General features: G+C 39.9%; 1 protein-coding gene across 5 annotated transcripts in view; it reads left to right on the plus strand.

Moving 5' to 3' along the window:
• HMGN3 (high mobility group nucleosomal binding domain 3) overlaps window positions 1-19,221 on the plus strand; it is a 34,552-nt gene that overhangs the window by 2,480 nt on the left and 12,851 nt on the right. For all 5 annotated transcript variants that reach the window (XM_080663404.1, XM_080663402.1, XM_080663403.1 and 2 more), the window contains exon 2: window positions 17,401-17,451. In XM_080663404.1, coding sequence (XP_080519530.1) covers window positions 17,401-17,451 — 51 coding nt within the window. The remainder of the gene's footprint in view (window positions 1-17,400; window positions 17,452-19,221) is intronic.

The raw sequence follows: 19,221 nt of genomic DNA on the forward strand, positions 1-19,221 counted from the left end.
ATATTTGTGGACTAAGGTGGTGGTGGGACAGTGTGTGACTGAGTTCTAGGCTGTTCTGGTCAGATGTCCATGAATGTCTGCAGTGCTCACATTATTTGGTGATGATCTGATGTTCTGCAAAGAGTATCAGCCAGGGAGGCCTAGCATCCTGGCATGATTAGGAATAGCAAACACATTTTCACATCCTTCTTTTTTTCCCCCAGTTCCTCATCGCTAGAATTATTAGAAACTAGAGACTCAGTCCATGAATTTCGTGCAGGGGCAGGGGGGTGTCCTCAGCCCAGCCTGTGCCCTCTCGCAGTCTGGGACCCCTCGGGGATGTCCACCTGCCGGTTTTCCTCTAACTACTTTTAAGATGTTCTCTGCCATTGTTTGTTTGTTTGTTTGTTTGTTTGTAGTTTCTCTCTAATGCACCCAGGTACTAAATTTCTTTCTCCTCGCAGTCCTCGCAGTCCTGGACCCCTCGGGGGATGTAGCAATGCACCAAGTGGCAGGCGGCCAGGAAGGAGCCCAAACCGGGCCAGGCGCCACTCCGCTTGCGCTTATCCCAGCCTGCTGCATCTGCTGCCGCCGCTCAGCTGTGCTTGCCAGCGGTGGGCCCTGCTTCTGGCCAGCAGCGCTCCCGCTGTGGGAGCGCACTGACCACCAGGGGGCAGTTCCTGTGTTGAGCGTCTGCCCCCTGGTGGTCAGTGAGCATCATAGTGACCGGTCGTTCCAGTCGTTCTGCCATAACAGTTGCTTAGGCTTTTATATATATAGATGTCTAGTGTATCACATCAGAAATTCTCTCATGAGAAGATTTTCCATGAATTTGGGATGTAAACACTAGTGTTTCTTTATACTTAAAATAAAGGGTTAAGGGGATGGGAGGAAGGCTTTCTGCCTCCTGTTTTGAAATATGACATTAGGTTTGTTTTTGTTTTTCTTAAAATGGAAAGACTCAGTAGTGCTGGGCTTGGCACAGGGGATGATTAACTAATAATACTCAAGATTCCTGATTAATCTTTCATAATAATACCACAGATTATAACACCAGAGACAGATTATAAATGAAAATACAGATTCATTTGACTATATGAAAAGGAATATTTTGATATGGCAAAAAAACTGTTAAAATTTAAAAACTTATGAAAAACTGGGGTAATTATTTGTACCAGATATCACTGAAAAAAAGTTTGCTATTTTATTTTTAATTAAAAAATTTTTATTACATTTATTTGAGTGACATTGGTTAATATGATCACACAGGTTTCAGGTGTGGGTTACTAAGTTACAAGATCTGTATATTGCACTGTGTGCCCACCTCCCAAAGTCAAATCTTCTACCGTCACCATATGGTAGGGCCCTTTTATTTCCCATTCCCTTCCCTCTGGCACCACCACACTGCTGTTTGTGTTCACGAGTTTCAGTTTTATATCCCACATGTGAATGAAATCAAATGGTTCTGAGTTTTTTCTGACTTATTTCACTTAGCAAAATATTCTCAAGGTCCATCCATGTTACTGTAAATGGCAGTATTTCATCCTTTCTTATGGCTGAGTAGTATTCCATTGTGTATATGTACCACATCTTTATCCAGTCCTCTATTACAGGACACTTGGGGTGTTTCCATGTCTTGGCCACCATGACTAATGGCGCAGTGAACATAGGGGTGCATATATCTTTGCAAATACATGTTTTAGAGTATTTACCCAGGAGAGGGATTGCTGGGTTGTATGGTAGCTCTATTCTTAATTTTTTGAGGAATCTCCAGACTATTTTCCATGATAGTTGTACCAGTCTACATTCCCACCAGCAGTGAATGAAAGTCCCCTTTTCTCCTCAACCTCTACAACACTTTTTATTATTACTTGTCCTCTGGATAATGGCCAATCTAACAGGTGTGAGGTGGTATCTCATTGTAGTTTTGATTTTAATTTCCCTAATTGCTAGTGAGGTTGAACATCTTTTCATATACATCTATTGACTGTTCGTATGTCTTCTTGGGAGAGGTGTCTGTTCAGGTTCTCTGCCTATTTTTTTATTGGGTTGTTTATTTTGTGTTGAGTTTTATGAGTTCTTTATATATTTTGGAAATTAATTCTTTGTCAGAGCTACTGTTTGTAAACATCTCCCATTTGGTTGGCTACCTGTTGTCAGTTTCTTTTGCTGTGCAGAAACTTTTTAGTTTGATAGTCTCAAATATCCTTATGGAAAAGATGTATATTCTTACAAGAAAATAACAGGCTCAAATAGATGGAAATGTTTAGTTGTACTATAAATCAAAGAAATGTATATTATTAAGAATAATGAGATACAGTTTTTAAAAAAGATTGAAAGTACTGTGGCTGAATGATATTGAGACTCCATGCAACTCTCAAGCAATGTGTTTGGGAGTATAATTTCCTTTAAAAGAAAAACACACCAAATAATAATAATAATAATAATAATAATAATAATAATAATAAACTTTACCCAGCCAGTTGAACATCAAACTATGAACCACGAGTTCAATTCCTGGTCAGGACACATGCCAGGTTGCCTACTCGATCCCCAGTGGAGGCATGCAGGAGGCAGCTAATCAGTGATTCTCCCTCATCATTGATGTTTCTATCTCTCCCTCTCCATTCCACTCTGAAATCAATAAAAAAATATATTTTAAAAAAACTTTATTGAGCTATGATCTACTTACCATAAAGTTCAGTCATCTTTTCAGAGTATACAGATCAATGATTTTTAATAAATTTATAGAGTTGTATAACATTACCATAATTCAGTTTTAAACCATTTCTATCACTCCAAAAAAAGTCTCTTATGTCGTTTGCAGGCAGTCTTTATTCCCACCCCAGTCCCAGACAACCACTAGCAGTCTTTTGTGTGTGGTTTCTTTCATTCAGCATAATGTTTTTTAATTATGGCACATCTCAGTATTCATTCTTTTTCATTGCCCAATAATACTCCATTGGGTGGATATACTACTTTTTGTTTATCTTTTCACAGTTTGATAGACATTTGGATTACTCTATATAAGTATTTCATGGACATGCTTTCATTTCTCTAGGGAAGTTTTCAAAAGGTAGAAGTGGTGGGAGCATGAAAGTGTCTTTAACATTTAAGAAACTTCTGCACTATTTTCCAAAGTGATTGTACCATAGTGCATGAGAGTTCAAGCTTCTCTACATCCTTGCTCATACCTGGTATTGTTAGTATTTTTGCTATAGCCATTCTGATTAATGTAATTTAGATTTCCCATAATGATAATGAGCATCTTTTCCTGTGCTTACTAGCTCAGTGTATATCTTAGGTGAAATGTCTATTCAGATATTGTGCCCATTTTTAAATTGTATTGCTTATGTTACTATTGAGTTGTATGAATTCTTTATATTTTCTGGATGCAAGTCCTTTATCAGATGTATGATTTGTAGATATTTTCTTCCAGTCTGTGTCTTTTTTAAAAAACCTTGTCTTAATGACATATTTTAAAGAACAGAGTTTTAAATATTTGCCTAATCCAAGGCCACAGGTATTTTCTTCTAGATTTTTTATCTCATATTTAGGTCTATGATCCATTTTGAGTTAATATTGGATATAGTGTGAGATAAAGGTTTAAATTTTTTTTGACATGTGGATATCCATTTGGCCCAATACCAATTGTTGAAAAGATAATTCTTTCCCACTGGCTTGCCTAGGTACCTTTGTTGAAAATCAATTCATCATGATTGTAAAGGTTTATTTTTGGCCTCTAAGTGGTGTTCCATTCTCTCCATGACTATTCTTACATTAATACCACATTATCTTGGTTTTATAGTAAGATCTGAAATCTAATAATGTCAATTCTCCACTTTGTTCTTCTTTTTCAAAACTGTTTTGGCTATTACATCCTTCGCATTTCCATATAAATTTTAGGAGCAGCGTGTAAATTTCTACAGAAATGCCTGTTGTGATTTTGATGGGAATTTAATTACATTTATAAGTTAATTGGAGAGAATTGCCATCTTAGCTATATTGAGTTTCCTGGTCTGAATATGAAAGGGTCTGACAGATAGTATGCCATCCATAAGTGCTTACTGAATTTTAGTTAATATTGATATGGAGCCTATATTTGAGTAAAGACTCCCGAATGTCAGTCTTTGTTCATTTTATTTATTTACTAGATGCCCAGTGTGCAGATTTGTGCACCAATAGGGTCGGGTCCCCCAGCCTGGCCTGCGCCCTCTCTCAATCTGGGACCCCTCGGGATATAGCAGTTTGCGAAGCGGCAGGTGGCTGGGGAGCAGCCCGAGCCAAAGCTGGGCACCACTCCTGCTCATCCAGGCCCCACTGTGCCTGCTGCTGTGACCACTTGGTAGTAGTGCTGTCACAGAGGCAGGAGAGGCTCATGCCGCCACAACTGCCTTCGCCAGCTGTGAGCCCGGCTTCTGGCTGAGCGGCATTCCCACTGTGGGAGTGCACTAACCACCAGGGAGCAGCTCCTGCATTGAGCGTCTGCCCCCTGGTGGTCAGTCACGTCATAGTGACCGGTGACCAGCTGTTCGGTCGTTCGGTCATTTGGTTGCTTAGGCTTTTATATATATTGATTCACTCACTCCATGTTAAATAAACATTTCTTGAGCATCATCTTTATGCAAGGCACCATCACTTCAGGAAAGTTATTATTGTTTTTATCAATCCTTTTGAAGTAAAAGAATAAATGCCGTATTTTAAGGATCTTTCAGTCTGACAGGGTAGGTTATATATATGTAAGTATTTATAATTCATGACAAGAAGTGATAATAAGCCACAAGAAAAGCTATGAGCTATGGAGCATTTCAAGGATTGGCCAGAATACATGTCCAAAGCGGGGAGAAAAACCTGACAAAAGTTGTTTGGTTTAAATGGTTGGGGGTTATAGCTTTTTTTTTTTTTTTTTTTTTTTTAAGAGGATGAGTGCTAGTTTGTTACTACAGATGATTAGTCATTGGTCTTTCTATGAAGTATTGCTTTCTTTGCTGTATGAGGAAGTTAAATTCAAGGCCTGTTACTACAATTGAGATTGAGATTCAGTGACTTCTTGGTCCCTATGCCTTTCTGTTAATGACCTTCTTGTGTTTTAAAGGTAGTTGTCTGGGACCACGTTTCTAAGTTGGCTCACCTTATTTGATTGATTACTAATTTTGAATTAACTTTGTAATCCTAATTCCACTTTAGCACGAAGTCTTTGATGGCTCTGATCTTTTTTATCCCCATAGCTCCTAGCACAGGTATTGTAACTGTTTGTTGAATGAATACATGAATGAATGGTTTTCAATAAGTATAAGTATAATTATACTTAAGTATAAATTTAATTATTTCATATACTTGTTGATGAGTTTGTCCAATTTGGTCTGGCTTTACAGTTTACTAGATATATGATTTAGGGCAGGTTACTTCTTTCTAAGCTTCTAAGTTCCTAAATCTCTAAGACTCAGTTTCCTCATCTATAAAACCAGGATAGAATTATCTTCTGCCTCATTGGGTTATTGAAGGAATTAAATGACATAGTGAATGCAGAGTTCTTAGCACAGTACCTGGCACATGTAAAACAGTAGAGATATTCATTATGTGATAATGATATTTTTAATTATTAAGAGAACTACTGTGAAATAATAGGCTTGTAGTAAGCACCAGCCTTCTATTTTGTAGGAGAACAAATGGCACACACAGTGGATAGGGAGTAAGCATCTCATCCTGGCTGTCTAACTTACTGCAATTATAGGAGTAAATGTTCAGCAACCAAATAAAAATATAGTGCTTTTGAAAGAACACAAGCTTTAATCTGATCCATTTTCTTACAGAAAAGAAATGTGTTTAAAAATATCTTCACATAACATTAAAATTCCCTTAGCAAGTCAGTTATCAAGTGATCCTCTTTTCTTGTATTTTCCTCCTAAAACATTGCTCTTGTTTACACCAAAATTAAATGTATTCCACTCTCCTTCAGGGTACAATTTGGAAATGGTGACTGAAATAAACATCATTTAAATTGTCTGCTTTCATAGTACCTAGTATGTTGAAATATGAGGTTCGTCTCCTGAGTAATTTAAAATTCAGTGTTGAAGATAACAAACCAAATCAAAATGTTGAATTCTTTTTTCACTGGCTGCTTGTTTATTGTACATTTCATTTTCTTCTCAGAAAAATTCAGTCAAATCACATATTCCTAGTCAGGATTTTATAGAATCTAATATTCTTATATCTGTGTACATGTCCAGAAACAGCCATTTAAATATGCTCAAGGCAAATGCATATTAAGTTGCCCATAAAGTAAATTATATGCATATTCACCAGTAAAGAATAGAGAAAACAACTTTAAATTTCAAAATTGGTTCTAATATTTGAAAAGAAAAGTACATCAGTAACAACATATAAATACATTTGTTACTATTAAAATTTAAATAGCTACCATTTATTGAATGCCTGGATGTACCAGTCCTGAGCTATGGGCTTTATATTCATTAGGCATCTTAGTTTTAATAAAATTATGTGAAGTTATAAAAATATATGTGGGAAGTATCAAGGTATAACTTCATATAACTTCATTTTACTCTCACAACAGTCCTGTGAGGTTGTCCTCGTCTCGCAGATAATGATACGACAGTCACAATAAATAACCGTTAGGTAGCTTTCTTTAATGCACTGAATCCTCCCAGTAAGGTCTGTACTCTTCACACTGCCATTTTGCAGAAGGCCCCTGTGATGGGGAATGGCCGAGCTGGGATTGTGGTCCTGGCAGCATGGCCCCAGAGCCTGTGCTCTTAACCACTGAGCCCTCGGCCTTTCTCATACACAGTAAGAATATAAGGATTTAGTGAGATTGAGGCATTTCCCATGGGTCACACAGCTAGGAAGTGATAGGATCAGGAATTCTAACCCAGCCCAATTTTACTCAAGAATTTTGCTCTTAACCATTCCATAATACTTATAACTGTTTATTTCGTTTTTAAAAAAATATTTTTTATTGATTTTAGAGAGGAAGGGAGAGGGAGAGAAAGATAGAAACATCAATGATGATGCAGAACCATTGATCAGCTGCCTCCTACATGCCCCCTACTGGGGAACGAACCCAAAATCCGGGACCCTTCAGTCCGCAGGCCGATACTCTACCCACTGATCCAAACTGGCTAGGGCAAAAAAATGTTTTAATAGGAAACTATAGTTCACTTGTTATCAGATTCTAGTTTTTTTTATTATCTTGGAGGTTTTTTGTTTTGTTTTTTAATCTACCTGTAAGCCAGAGGATCACCACTACAGACCATGTATGTACAACCTTCATGTTTGTTGCATGGGTTACTCACCACACACCCAAGGGCATCATCAAAGGCAGGCAAAGTGCAAACCAGGAAACTCCATCAGGTTGAAACTGCTATTCTCATCCCACCATCTAAAGATGCTTTGTACTGTAATCTAAATATTTCTCAATTGACTGCTCTCCAAACTCAGAAATTGAGTTTATAATTTACTCTATTAACCTTTGTTTTTCTTTTGTTTCCATAGAAATTTCTCTCATTAAATTACCTGATTGCTCACATGATTACAGGCTTCATCTAGGTAGAAGATCACCTGCAATACCACCTTATGACATGAAATATCCTCATATTCATCCTGCCCGAAGTAATCATGAGTATATGCGATTGCTAATACATCATATTGTGTGATGTAAATAACAGAAAAAATTAAAACCCAATGACCCATTATTCCCCAAAATGTAAACTGACTTAGAAGTGTAAAAACTGAATCTGGAGAGAAACCAGGATGGCGGCATAGGTAAACACCTAAACTGCTGCCTCGCACAACAATATCAAAACTACAACTAAAAGACAAAACGGATACCATCCAGAACCACAGGAAAGCTGGCTGAGTGGAAATTCTACAACTAGAAAGAAAGAGGAAAGCACATTGAGACTCACAGGAGCTGCAAAAGCCTGAGGTACAGAGACACGCACGTGAAGAGGATGGGCAGCTGACTGCATGGGAGGCTGAGTGCGTGGGAGTCTGAGTGCGTGGCTGACTTTCTAAAGCGGGAGGGAGATGGAAGCTCCCGACTGTGTTGAACTCCAGTCCCGGGCGAGACTCTGGGAACCCAGACCAATTCGGGAGGAATCTGGACTGTCAGGAAAAGAGAAAGCACACTGAGACTTGGGAGCTGCGGAAAGCAGAAGTACGGAGGCGCGCGCGCACAAAGAGGACTGACTGCTGAGTGCATGGGCGGCTGAGTGCGCAGCTGGCTTTCTAACGCTGGAGGGAGACGGAAGCTCCCGACTACGCTGAACTCCAGTTCCAGGCGAGTTTCTGGAAATCCAGACTCATTCGGGGAGAAACTGGACTGTCTGGCCGCGGGCGGAACTCGAGGGCGGCTTTCTCTCAGAGGTGCTTGCAGCGATTACCATGGGACACTGAGACACAGGGGCCTATTAGGGCAGGGCTGATGGGAAACCAATGCTGTCTGCTCCGCCCTGAGACTCCGCCCCATCCAAGCCTTGCACAGAGGCTTTTGCAAGTCCTGTCTCATAAGGGTGTCTCCAGCACAGAAGTTTTCCCATTGTAGACACAGCTGATCCTCACAGCCAATTGGCCTGGAGGTCAATTCCTCCCAGTGATACCAACAACAATCAAGGCTTAACTACAACAAGACTGTGCACACAGCCCACAAAGGGGTGCGCCAAGAGTGTCCACCTCAGGTAACTGGGGAGGCTGAGCCACTGGGCCCTATAGGACACCTAGCACACAAAGCCACTCTATCAACTCAGGAAAGCAGCCAAAATGCAGAGACAAAGAAACAGGTCACAAGTGAAAGAAATGGAGGAAAGCAAACGACTGGAGATAGAGTTCAAAACCACAGTTACAAGGTTTTTCCAGAATTTCCTAGAAAAGGCCAATAAATTTAGCGAGACCCTCGAGGATATGAAAAAGGACCAACTAGAAATTAAACATACACTGACTGAAATGAAAAATATTATACAGAGATCTAACAGCAGACTAGAGTATCACAAGAATCAAGTCAAAGATTTGAAATCAAAGAAACAAAAAACACTCAACTGGAACAGCAAAAAGAAAAAAGAATCCAAAAATTTGAAGATAGTGTAAGGAGCCTCTGGGACAACTTCAAGCATACCAACATCAGAATTATGGGGGTGCCAGAAGAAGAGAGAGAGCAAGATACTGAAAACCTATTTGAAGAAATAATGACAGAAAACTTCCCCCACCTGGTGAAAGAAATAGACTTACAAGTCCAGGAAGCTCAGAGAACCCCAAACAAAAGGAATCCAAAGAGGACCACACCAAGACACAGCATAATTAAAATGCCAAGAGCAAAAGACAAAGAGAGAATATTAAAAGCAGCAAGAGAAAAACAGTTAGTTACCTACAAGGGAGCACCCATATGACTGTCAACAGAAACTATGCAGGCCAGACGGGAGTGGCAAGAAATATTCAAAGTGATGAATATCAAGAACCTACAACCAAGATTACTCTACCCAGCAAAGCTATCATTCAGAATTGAAGGGCAGATAAAGAGCTTCACAGATAAGAAAAAGCTAAAGGAGTTCATCACCACCAAACCAGTATTATATGAAATGCTGAAAGGTATTCTTCAAGAAGAGGAATAAGAAGAAAAAGGTAAAGATAAAAATTATGAACAACAAATACATGTCTATCAACAAGTGAATCTAAAAATCAAGTGAATAAAAAAATCTGATGAACAGAATAAACTGGTGAATATAATAGAATCAGGGGCATAGAAAGGGAGTGGACTGACAATTCTTGGCGGGGGGAAGGAGCATGGGGGATGCGGGAAGAGATTGGACAAAAATCGTACACCTATGGATGAGGACAGTGGGGGATGGGAGTAAGGGCATGGGGTGGGAACCGGGTGGAGGGGAGCTATGGCAGAAAAAAGAGGAACAATTGTAATAATCTGAACAATAAAGATTTATTAAATTAAAAAAAAGATTTATTTTTAAAAGCAGTATCGTGGGGAGAGAAGGGGGTAAGAGATCAACTAAAGGACTTGTATGCATGCATATAAGCATAACCCATGGACACAGACAGTAGTGGGTGAGGGCAAGTGCTGAGGGGTAGGGGGGTGGGAACGGCCTTGGAGAGGTCAATGGGGAAAAAGGAGACATATGTAATACTTTAAACAATAAATAATTAATTTTTTTTTAAAACAGTATAGTATTGGAAGGTCCCAACATACACTTTTAGGATGAACGAAAAACAGCCATACTAATGTAAAACAAGGGTACTGATGGCTTTGAATAAAACTTTTAGTGTCTATTTCATGTGTTATAGGAATATTTGAATTTAAGGGAACTGTTATTTGAAAAACCTCATAAGATTTCATGGACAATGTAGAGGGAAATTAACATTGCTTTATTCAAGTAGTTGAGTTATGTGCTAATTTTAACAGACACATTTCAGTCTTCTCTGGATGGGTTATTTGGATTTTTTGTCCTAGAATGATTGTCCTTTGCTAACCAGTTCATTTTTTCCTCCAGCCTTGCGTTTGTAACAAAAATTGTAAATTAACTTTAAAAGAAATTTCAAATAATAATTTTAAAATATTGGCCAACAAATTAAAGACAAATCACCTCCAAGTAATACATTCCCCAGGTTAAAAGAAGTCATCATTGGTTATATCTATTCCCAGCTTTTACACATTAGCATGGATAACCCAGTTGTTGAAACTGGATTTGTTCTATGGCTGCTGGCAAATGGTTATTATAATGCAACTAATTCACTTAAGTTATAAAGCAATAGCCTCTGTCACTAAAAATGTATAAGTAAAATTCTGAGAGCCTATACTTACCATGCAAGACTTTTGGGAACTTTAATATCAGGTCCAGCACACGTTGCCAAGAATCCTGAACTCTCCTCTTTCTTGTGTGAGACTGAGAAACATGGCACCAGGGGTACTAGACTCACACTTCCCAGCTCCCTCCCACACCCTCAGTATATCTTCCTCTGCAAACGCACAGGCTATTGCCATCTTGAAGTGTTCCCAAGTAAGCATTGAAAGGATTTTCTCATCTTCTCTGATCCCTTCCTGAGTTTGGAGGGAGAAAATTTGGCTCATGACCCCAACAGTGCCCTTGTAAGGTGGTATCTGCTGTTTATTGAAAGGGAAGCTCAGCAATTGGGTAATTTTTCCTGTTGATTCCATATGGATGATCTATAGCAGGGGTGGGGAACGTCCGGCCCAAGGGCCATACAAGGCCTGTAAAATCATTTGGGCTAGCCCTGCCAAAGCATTAGGGTGAGTTAATTAAATGATTGACCAAATATAGCAGGATAATTTTTAAGTTGATAATTTTGAATGGCCCACAAATCCTATATAATAATCCTATATAATAAAGAGGTGATATGCAAATTAACCATCACTCCAACACACAAGATGGCCGCCCCCGTGTGGTCAAAGATGGCCGCCCCTATGTGGACACAAGATGGTCAGCAGGGGAGGGCAGTTGTGGGCGATCAGGCCAGCAGGCGAGGGCATTTGGGAGGGACCAGGCCTGCAAGGGAGGGCAGTTGGGGGAAACTAGGCCTGCAAGGGAGAGCAGTTGTGGAGGGACCAGGCTTGCAGGGAAGGGCAGTTGGGAGGGGCAAGGCCTGCAGGGGAGGGCAGTTGGGGGGGACCAGGTCTGCAGGATAGGACAGTTGTGGGAGGGGGACCAGGCCTGCAGGGGAGGGCAGTTAGGGCTGACCGGGCCTGCAGGGGAGGGCAGTTAGGGGTGACCAGGCCTGCAGGGGGGGCAGTTGGGAGGGACAAGGCCTGCAGGGGAGGGCAGTTAGGAGGGACAAGGCTGCAGGGGAGGGCAGTTGGGGGGTGACCAGGCCAGCAGGGGAGGGCAGTTAGGGGCAATCAGGCCAGCAGGGGAGGGCAGTTAGGGGTGACCAGGCTGGCAAGGGAGGGCAGTTAGGGGTGACCAGACCTGTATGGGAGGGCAGTTGGGAGGGACAAGGCTTGCAGGGTAGGGCAGTTGGTGGGGGGGAGACCAGGCCTGCAGGGTAGGGCAGTTGGGGGGTGACCAGGCCAGCAGGGGAGGGCAGTTAGGGGCAATCGGGCCAGCAGGGGAGCAGTTAGGCATCGATCAGGCTGGCAGGGGAGTGGTTAGGGTGTGATCAGGCTGGCAGGAAGAAGCGGTTAGGGGCCATCAGGCAGGCAGGCAGGCGAGTGGGTTGGGAGCCAGCAATCCTGGATCGGGCCTAAACGGGCAGTTGGACATCCCTCAAGGAGTCCCAGATTGGAGAGGGTGCAGGTTGGGCTGAGGGACACCCCCCCCCCATGCATGAATTTCGTGCACCAGGCCTCTAGTGATGTTATAAATATCCAAATGTCCTTTGGCAGAAAAAGAGATTCCCCACCCCTGGTCTATAAAATAAAAATTTCAAAGTTCTTTTTTTGCTTTCCTGATAAGGACTGCTGGTCCTGTTGTAGTCTTAAGGAAAATATAGTTGTGTCCCCTTCAGTACACTTTAGTGCCCTCAGATACAGGACCCCGGCATCTTTGTGTAAAGAAAGAAAGGGTATAGTACAATTGGCCAGCTGCTGAAGGAACCCATGCTCTCTCTGCCCCACTCTACTCCCACACTAGTACGAGAGGGAAAGTTTTGAATCATTGCTTATAGGCTTCCAGTCTTGCTTAACTCCAGTTCCTTCTGATCAGCACAGATGAAGCGATTATGAATTATGTGTCTTGAACAGGAAAAGAAGAGGCAGTGTATGAACCAGATTTATAAGCTATTGAAAAAACACAGAATATGCTATGAGTAAACCCAGTCATGGAATTTGTAGTAGGGAATAGATGTGGCACTGTTAAACTGGGCTTTACTTCTCGCCCTATCCCCACAATATTGGTAATATTGTTTGAAGAAAATTAAATACAGAAAAATCCAGGAAATAATATAATATTCCCACTTACCCACTGCTCAGAATTTACAAATTTGACTTATTTTTTTAGCATATTTGGTTCAGATATTTGTAATAAATAAAATGTTACCAATAAAGTTCAAGTTTGAAACATCCTTGGTTCCCTTCTCTTGTCAGCCTCCCTAGAGACAACCCTCACGAATTTAGTGTGTATCCTTTCAGTCCATGATTTTATGCATTTATGATATATACTAGAGGCCTGATGCACGAAGGATTCGTGCAAGAATGGGCCTTCCTTCCCCTGGCTGCTGGCACTGCCTTCACTCTGGCCAGAGTCGCCTTTCTGCCTTCCCATGCTGTCCAGAGGCCCAGAGCTGCTAGGGCACTCCGCACCTGCATATGCAAATTAACCTTCCACCTTTGTTGGGTTAATTTGCATACTTACTCCTGGTTGGCTGGTGGGTGTCATGAAGGTACAGTCACTTTGCATCTTCCTCTTTTATTAGTGTGGATTATATATGACATATACAAATCCATAATATTGATTTGTTCATATTTTAAAATTTGTGAAAGTGGAATCATATACATGTATTCTTGTTTTCTTCCTTCTGTCACTTGACATCCTATCTAATAAAAGAGTAATATGCAAATTGACCATCACTCCAACACACAAGATGGCTGCTCCCATGTGGTCAAAGATGGCTGCCCCCATGTGGACACAAGATGGCCACCACAAAGATGGCCAGCAGGGGATGGCAGTTGGGAGGGACCAGGCCTGCAAGAGAGGGCAGTTGGGGTTGATCAAGCCTGCAGGGGAGGGCAGTTAGGGGTGACCAGGCCGGCAGAGGAGGGAAGTTGTGGTGACCGGGCCTGCAGGGAAGGGCAGTTGCGGGGGATCCAGGCCTGCAAGTGAGAGCAGTTGTGGGGGACCAGGGCTGCAGAGGAGGGCAGTTAGGGGTGACCAGGCCTGCAGAGGAGGGCAGTTAGGGGTGACCAGGCCTGCAGGGGAGGGCAGTTAGGGGCAAACAGGCTGGCAGGGGAGCAGTTAGGCATCAACCAGGCTGGTAGGGGAGTGGTTAGGGGGTGATCGGGCTGGCAGGCAGAAGCGGTTAGGGGCAATCAGGAAGGCAGGCAGGCGAGCGGTTGGGAGCCAGCAGTCCTGGATTGTGAGAGGGACGTTCGACTGCCCATTTAGGCCCAATCCTACCGGGATCAGGCCTAAACAGGCAGTTGGACATCCCTTGAGGGGTCCCAGATTGGAGAGGGTGCAGGCTGGGCTGAGGGACACCCCTCCCCATGAACAAATTTTGTGCACCGCGCCTCTAGTTATAATGAATTAGTATAGTTTGCTTAGTTATATTGTGATTCTTAATGTATTTTGACCTTTTCTAATGACTTATTTTGTGGTTTCTATTTATCATGTATTTTTCCTTGCTTTGTTTTTTTCTTCCTTGCCTTTTATTTGTAAAATTCGCTTATTTTCACTTCTCCTGACTTGTTTATAGATCCTATTTCTTGTCTTAAAAATGTTAATGACTGTCTTTAAATTTTATTTTAACAAAGCCTAAAATTGTTCTGTCTTTATTGTCCTTGAGAACAAAACCAAGACCTTTAACTTCTGATCTATTCTACTCTCATCTTTTGTGGTGGTTTTTGTCTAGAACTGTGCTGTCCATTATGGTAGCCAGTAACTTTATGAGGCTTTTAACCACATTAAAAAAAAAAAAATGAGCTGAGTTTTTTAAACTTTATTTTTAATCTATTTAAATTAAAAAACTGATATTAGATACAGTTATTGGGAAATTGTAATATGTTTGAAACAACCTGGATATGTAAAACCACTATAAACTTTATGATCTTTAAATACATAATAGGTATTCCTGGTGAAAACTTAGCACTTGAATGAAGATGTGTTATGAGGCTAAAATACATGTCAGATTTTGAAGATTTAGTACAGAAAAGTTTGTGTAATATCTCAAAATTTGTATATTGATTACACATTGAAGTGATAAAGTTTTAGATATATTTAGTTAAATAAAATATTATTAAATTAATTTCATCTACTTTTTATTTTTTCAATGTGGCTATTAGAAAAATTCAGAATTATATATTTCTATTAGGTCAGCACTGATCTAGGATTTCTATTGAAACTTTTAAGCTGATGTCCTGACCTGCATTTGTAGCACAGTACCACACTAATCCCAGGGTAAAGATCAGTTGGGTTGTTCCTGACTGTAAATTTGTTACCTGCTTGTTAGTAGAAAGCACTTGTGGAGAGATTGCCAGAGAAACCAGCTTTGCCTAGAGTTGTAGTTCTTCACATCTCTAGTCTTATGTTCATTCATCTGAAGGCATTAATATTTTCAATTACACCTGTGTTTTTTTAATGTGGCGTCTTTTCAAGTTTCTCTTTTTCAGTAACTTACATCCAATTCAAACATTATTAGGTCAGTGTTTAGAGAGTGATCTCTCAGTCACATTGCTGTCACTAATCTGCTTAGAAAAATATTGAAAATAATGCCATTTAATCATTTTTTGTTTTTTTAACATCAGTAGCTATGTGCTGCTTCTTTAAATGCCTATCAGTAACAGGTAGCGAGTACCCCAGATTTAAATCTACCTAGTGGCCTGACAGATATGAAGGGCAGTCCAGCACTCCTTGACAACAGAGGGTCTGGTTTGTGACCAGAAGGGTCAAGTTTGTGAAGTGAGCCGAGGATGTGAGCACAGCTGAATGGCCCATTTGGGGATTGTCTTCATGTGGGCAGACTTTTTAAGACTTGCCCTCCCTAACTCGGCTGACTGATGTAGCACTAGATCTGTGAACCAGACAATCCTGTGCAAGAGCATGGAGAACAGAAAAGGGAGGCTCAGTTTCCCCTTATGATAGAGGAGGTCCCTTGGAGGAGGGAAAAAAGTTCATTGATTGGGAAACAGAAGAGAACTCCATAGGTGTAGGGAGTTCTAGAGAGAGGTTGAACTACTGGGTAACAGGAAACCCTAGGAAGAAGAGAAGATTTACTAGGTCCTTTGACTTGAAGAAAAGCTTTTGTCTTTTTCAAAGACTTTATATACTTCTGACCTACATTTTATATAGTATTTTGTGTTTAAATTTAGTATTATTTTATGCGTACTTCCTATGTAGTCATATAGTCTAAATATTTTAATCTCATTGCACTCATAGCTACATAGTGTATTTATTTAAACATTTCCAGTAAATCATTTCCAGTTATTCCATATTAGAAAAAAATACAAATAAAACCGTATTTTTTTCAGAGTCTTTCTTTGAGTCCTGGTTCTAAAATTGGAATTATTGGGTTATTATATGATTAGTTGTATGTATCTTTTTCATATTCCCAGGTTATTCTTTGAAAATATTATATTAATTTACAGTGTCACCTGCCCCACCAAACAGTGGGTTTTATGATCTTATTTCCCCCCCTCCCTCATATTAGATAAGGCATTAGTTGCTTTATTTTGCTATGCCAAATGTGTCAAACATCGGTTTGCTATTTGTATTTTTTTCTAATGGGAACTCTATTCATATATTAAGTAGTTTAATTTTCTAATTGTTTTAATCTTACTTGTTGTCTTAGCCAATAAAAATATATTGGGGCATATAAAAATGTATTGGGGTAGTTCGTATGTCATGTAAATCTAAATATACTTTCCCCGTTGCATGCAAGCCTATAAAAGAGGCAGGTTTAAACCATCACAAGCGTGGGTAGGTGCTGCACAGGGCTGGATTAAAATCAGGGAGCAAATCAGCTCGGGTGGCAGGGCTCTTGGCTCTCCTGTGAAGCTGGGAGTGTGGTAGAGATGCTGGAGATGATAATGGAAAAATAGTAACTTTTTAAAAAATTTATTTTGATTGATTTCAGAGAAGAAAGGAGAGGGAGAGAGAGAGAGAAACATCAATATTGAGAAAGAATCATGAATCAGCTGCCTCCTGCATGCCCCCTACTGGGGATGGAGACCGAAACCCAGGCATGTGCCCTGACTGGAGTAGAACCTGGGACCTTTCAGTCCGCAGGCCGACGTTCTATCCACTGAGCCAAACGGGCTAGGGCAAAAAATAGTAATATTTTATAAAAATAATAAGTATAAAGTCAAGTCATATCAAGAAATGGGCTAGAAATCAAAGCTAGACATCCTGCCCTCATCTCAGAGAATCAAAGCAACTGGAACATGCAGGTGGATCCCAGGCACCCCTGCCACTGACTACTGGGTTCCTGTTCTTTAACCCACAAGAATGAAAATTGCTTAGGGTGAATGTACATTGAGAACAAGGACTCATATCAATTCTTGCACCACTCCTTATTTAAAAATGAGAGCAGTTATGCAGTGTGTGTGTGTGTGTGTGTGTGTGTGTGTGTGTGTGTGTGTAAACACATATCCTCTTATAAACTTACTTTTCCCCCCACAAGATATCTGTTGGTATATGTGGTGCAGATAACTTAAATAGCTTTTTAAAATCTCCCTCTAATGTGTGTTTCCCAATTTAAATACAATTTACTGAAATATTTTCTTTCTAGTCTCCAGAGAATACAGAGGGCAAGGATGGATCCAAAATAACTAAACAGGAGGTAAGTGTATCTTTGACATTCTGTATTCAATTATGTAACTGGAATTTTTAATATTGTTATGATTGTCTGCATCTGAATGAATACTATTCCTGTACAAGGTTTTTGAGACTACTTAAGCCAGGGAGTGTCACTGTGTAGTCTCCCTTGGCCTAGGTATATTTCAGTCGGTTCACAGATGAGTCATTTTCCACTTACTGTGTTGTTTATTTCTACCTGTGGGTCCTGCTGTCTTATTAAAGCAGATACTGAGAATTCCTTCTGGGCAAAAATCGAGATAATAGGTAAATTCATCACGGAGAACAAAGTCTGCCTTTCACAGCAAGGAAATCAAAGACTGTTGATTTAATAAATTCTCTGCTCCAGTGAGTGAATTATATATTACTTTTTAGGTTCTGAAATTTGCCTAAGGAGTCATGTCTAAAGCCAAAAGCTATGGAAGGATACACAAGATGTCAAAATACTAAAGTTGGGTTTTTTAAATCAGAAAAAGTCTTAGGGCTTAGGATAGTTAATTAGGCAATAATTCAAAGAAGCTCTGTATTAATATACAGAAACCTCCAAACAGCTAGGATCTTGGAAGAGATGTTTGCATTTGACCTGCTGTGGTAAAATCATGAACTTCTAAAGGAGATGGATGAAAACGTAGCAAGTGACTTTTTGGTAACTATGGTGACAGTCATTCATTTTTGCACAGAGTTCACAGTGTGTTGCAAAACTGCAGCTCTTACTAATGAACTTATAAACTAAAATGGGTCATGAGATAGATAAAAACAATGTCTAGTTAAAAATTCTTTGATTGGGTGATTCATATTGTGGATAATAATCCAGAAGAGTTTATCGTGATAGTAAAATCTCTACAGAGGATTTGTACAAGGAGATTCATTCAGCCAAGTGGAAAACCTTTAACAGAATCTATAAAGAAATAATTTAAAAGCAAAACAAAACTGCCTATAACCACATCCCCACCATCCACCTACCGAGCATTCAGTCTAAAAGTTTGAGAGGTGACGTTTGTGATCCAAAAATCAAGTCACTATACAAATGTTAGGACCAACCAAAAAATTATGAATGTTTGCATTTTCTTGAAAACGGAAAAATATAATCTGTAGGACAGTTGGCTAAGTGTAACGAATGTTAATGTTTTTAGATTTGGGCATGAAATGCATTTGGGTTTCTCCCTAGGGATTGCTATTGAAATTGATCTGTCAGTCAGAAAATCTAGAAACCACTGCACACAATAGATCTTGAATAGTGAAAACAGTCTTTTCGATCCTTCTTCACTAAAAGCAATAGAGCTGGTTAGAATATATGTAAAAGAATTTTGCTTATACAGCTGTCTCATACATATTGCTTTGGCCCTGGAATTTTTATTATTTATATTACAGGCACACCTCATTTTGTGATTCACTTTATTGTGCTTTGCAGATCTTGCATATTTTATAAATTGAAGGTTTATGGCAACTGTTGAAGGCTCAGATGATGATGTGCATCTTTTAGCAGTAAAGTATTTTTATTAAAATATGTACATTGTTTTTATAGGCATAATGTTATTGCACACTTAATAGACTGTAAACATAACTATTATATGGACTGGGAAATCAAAAACTTGTGTGACTCGCTTTACTGGGATATGTACTTTATTGAAGGGTTCTGAGAGGTATGCCTGTATTATTATTTCTAAATTATTATTATTTTTAATATTCTATTTTATATATTTACTAGAAGCCCGATGCACGAAGATTCGTGCTAGAATGGGCTTTCCTTTCCCTG

This window comes from Plecotus auritus (assembly GCF_963455305.1).
Source record: "Plecotus auritus genome assembly, chromosome: 4".
Classification (NCBI taxonomy): Eukaryota; Metazoa; Chordata; class Mammalia; order Chiroptera; family Vespertilionidae; genus Plecotus; species Plecotus auritus.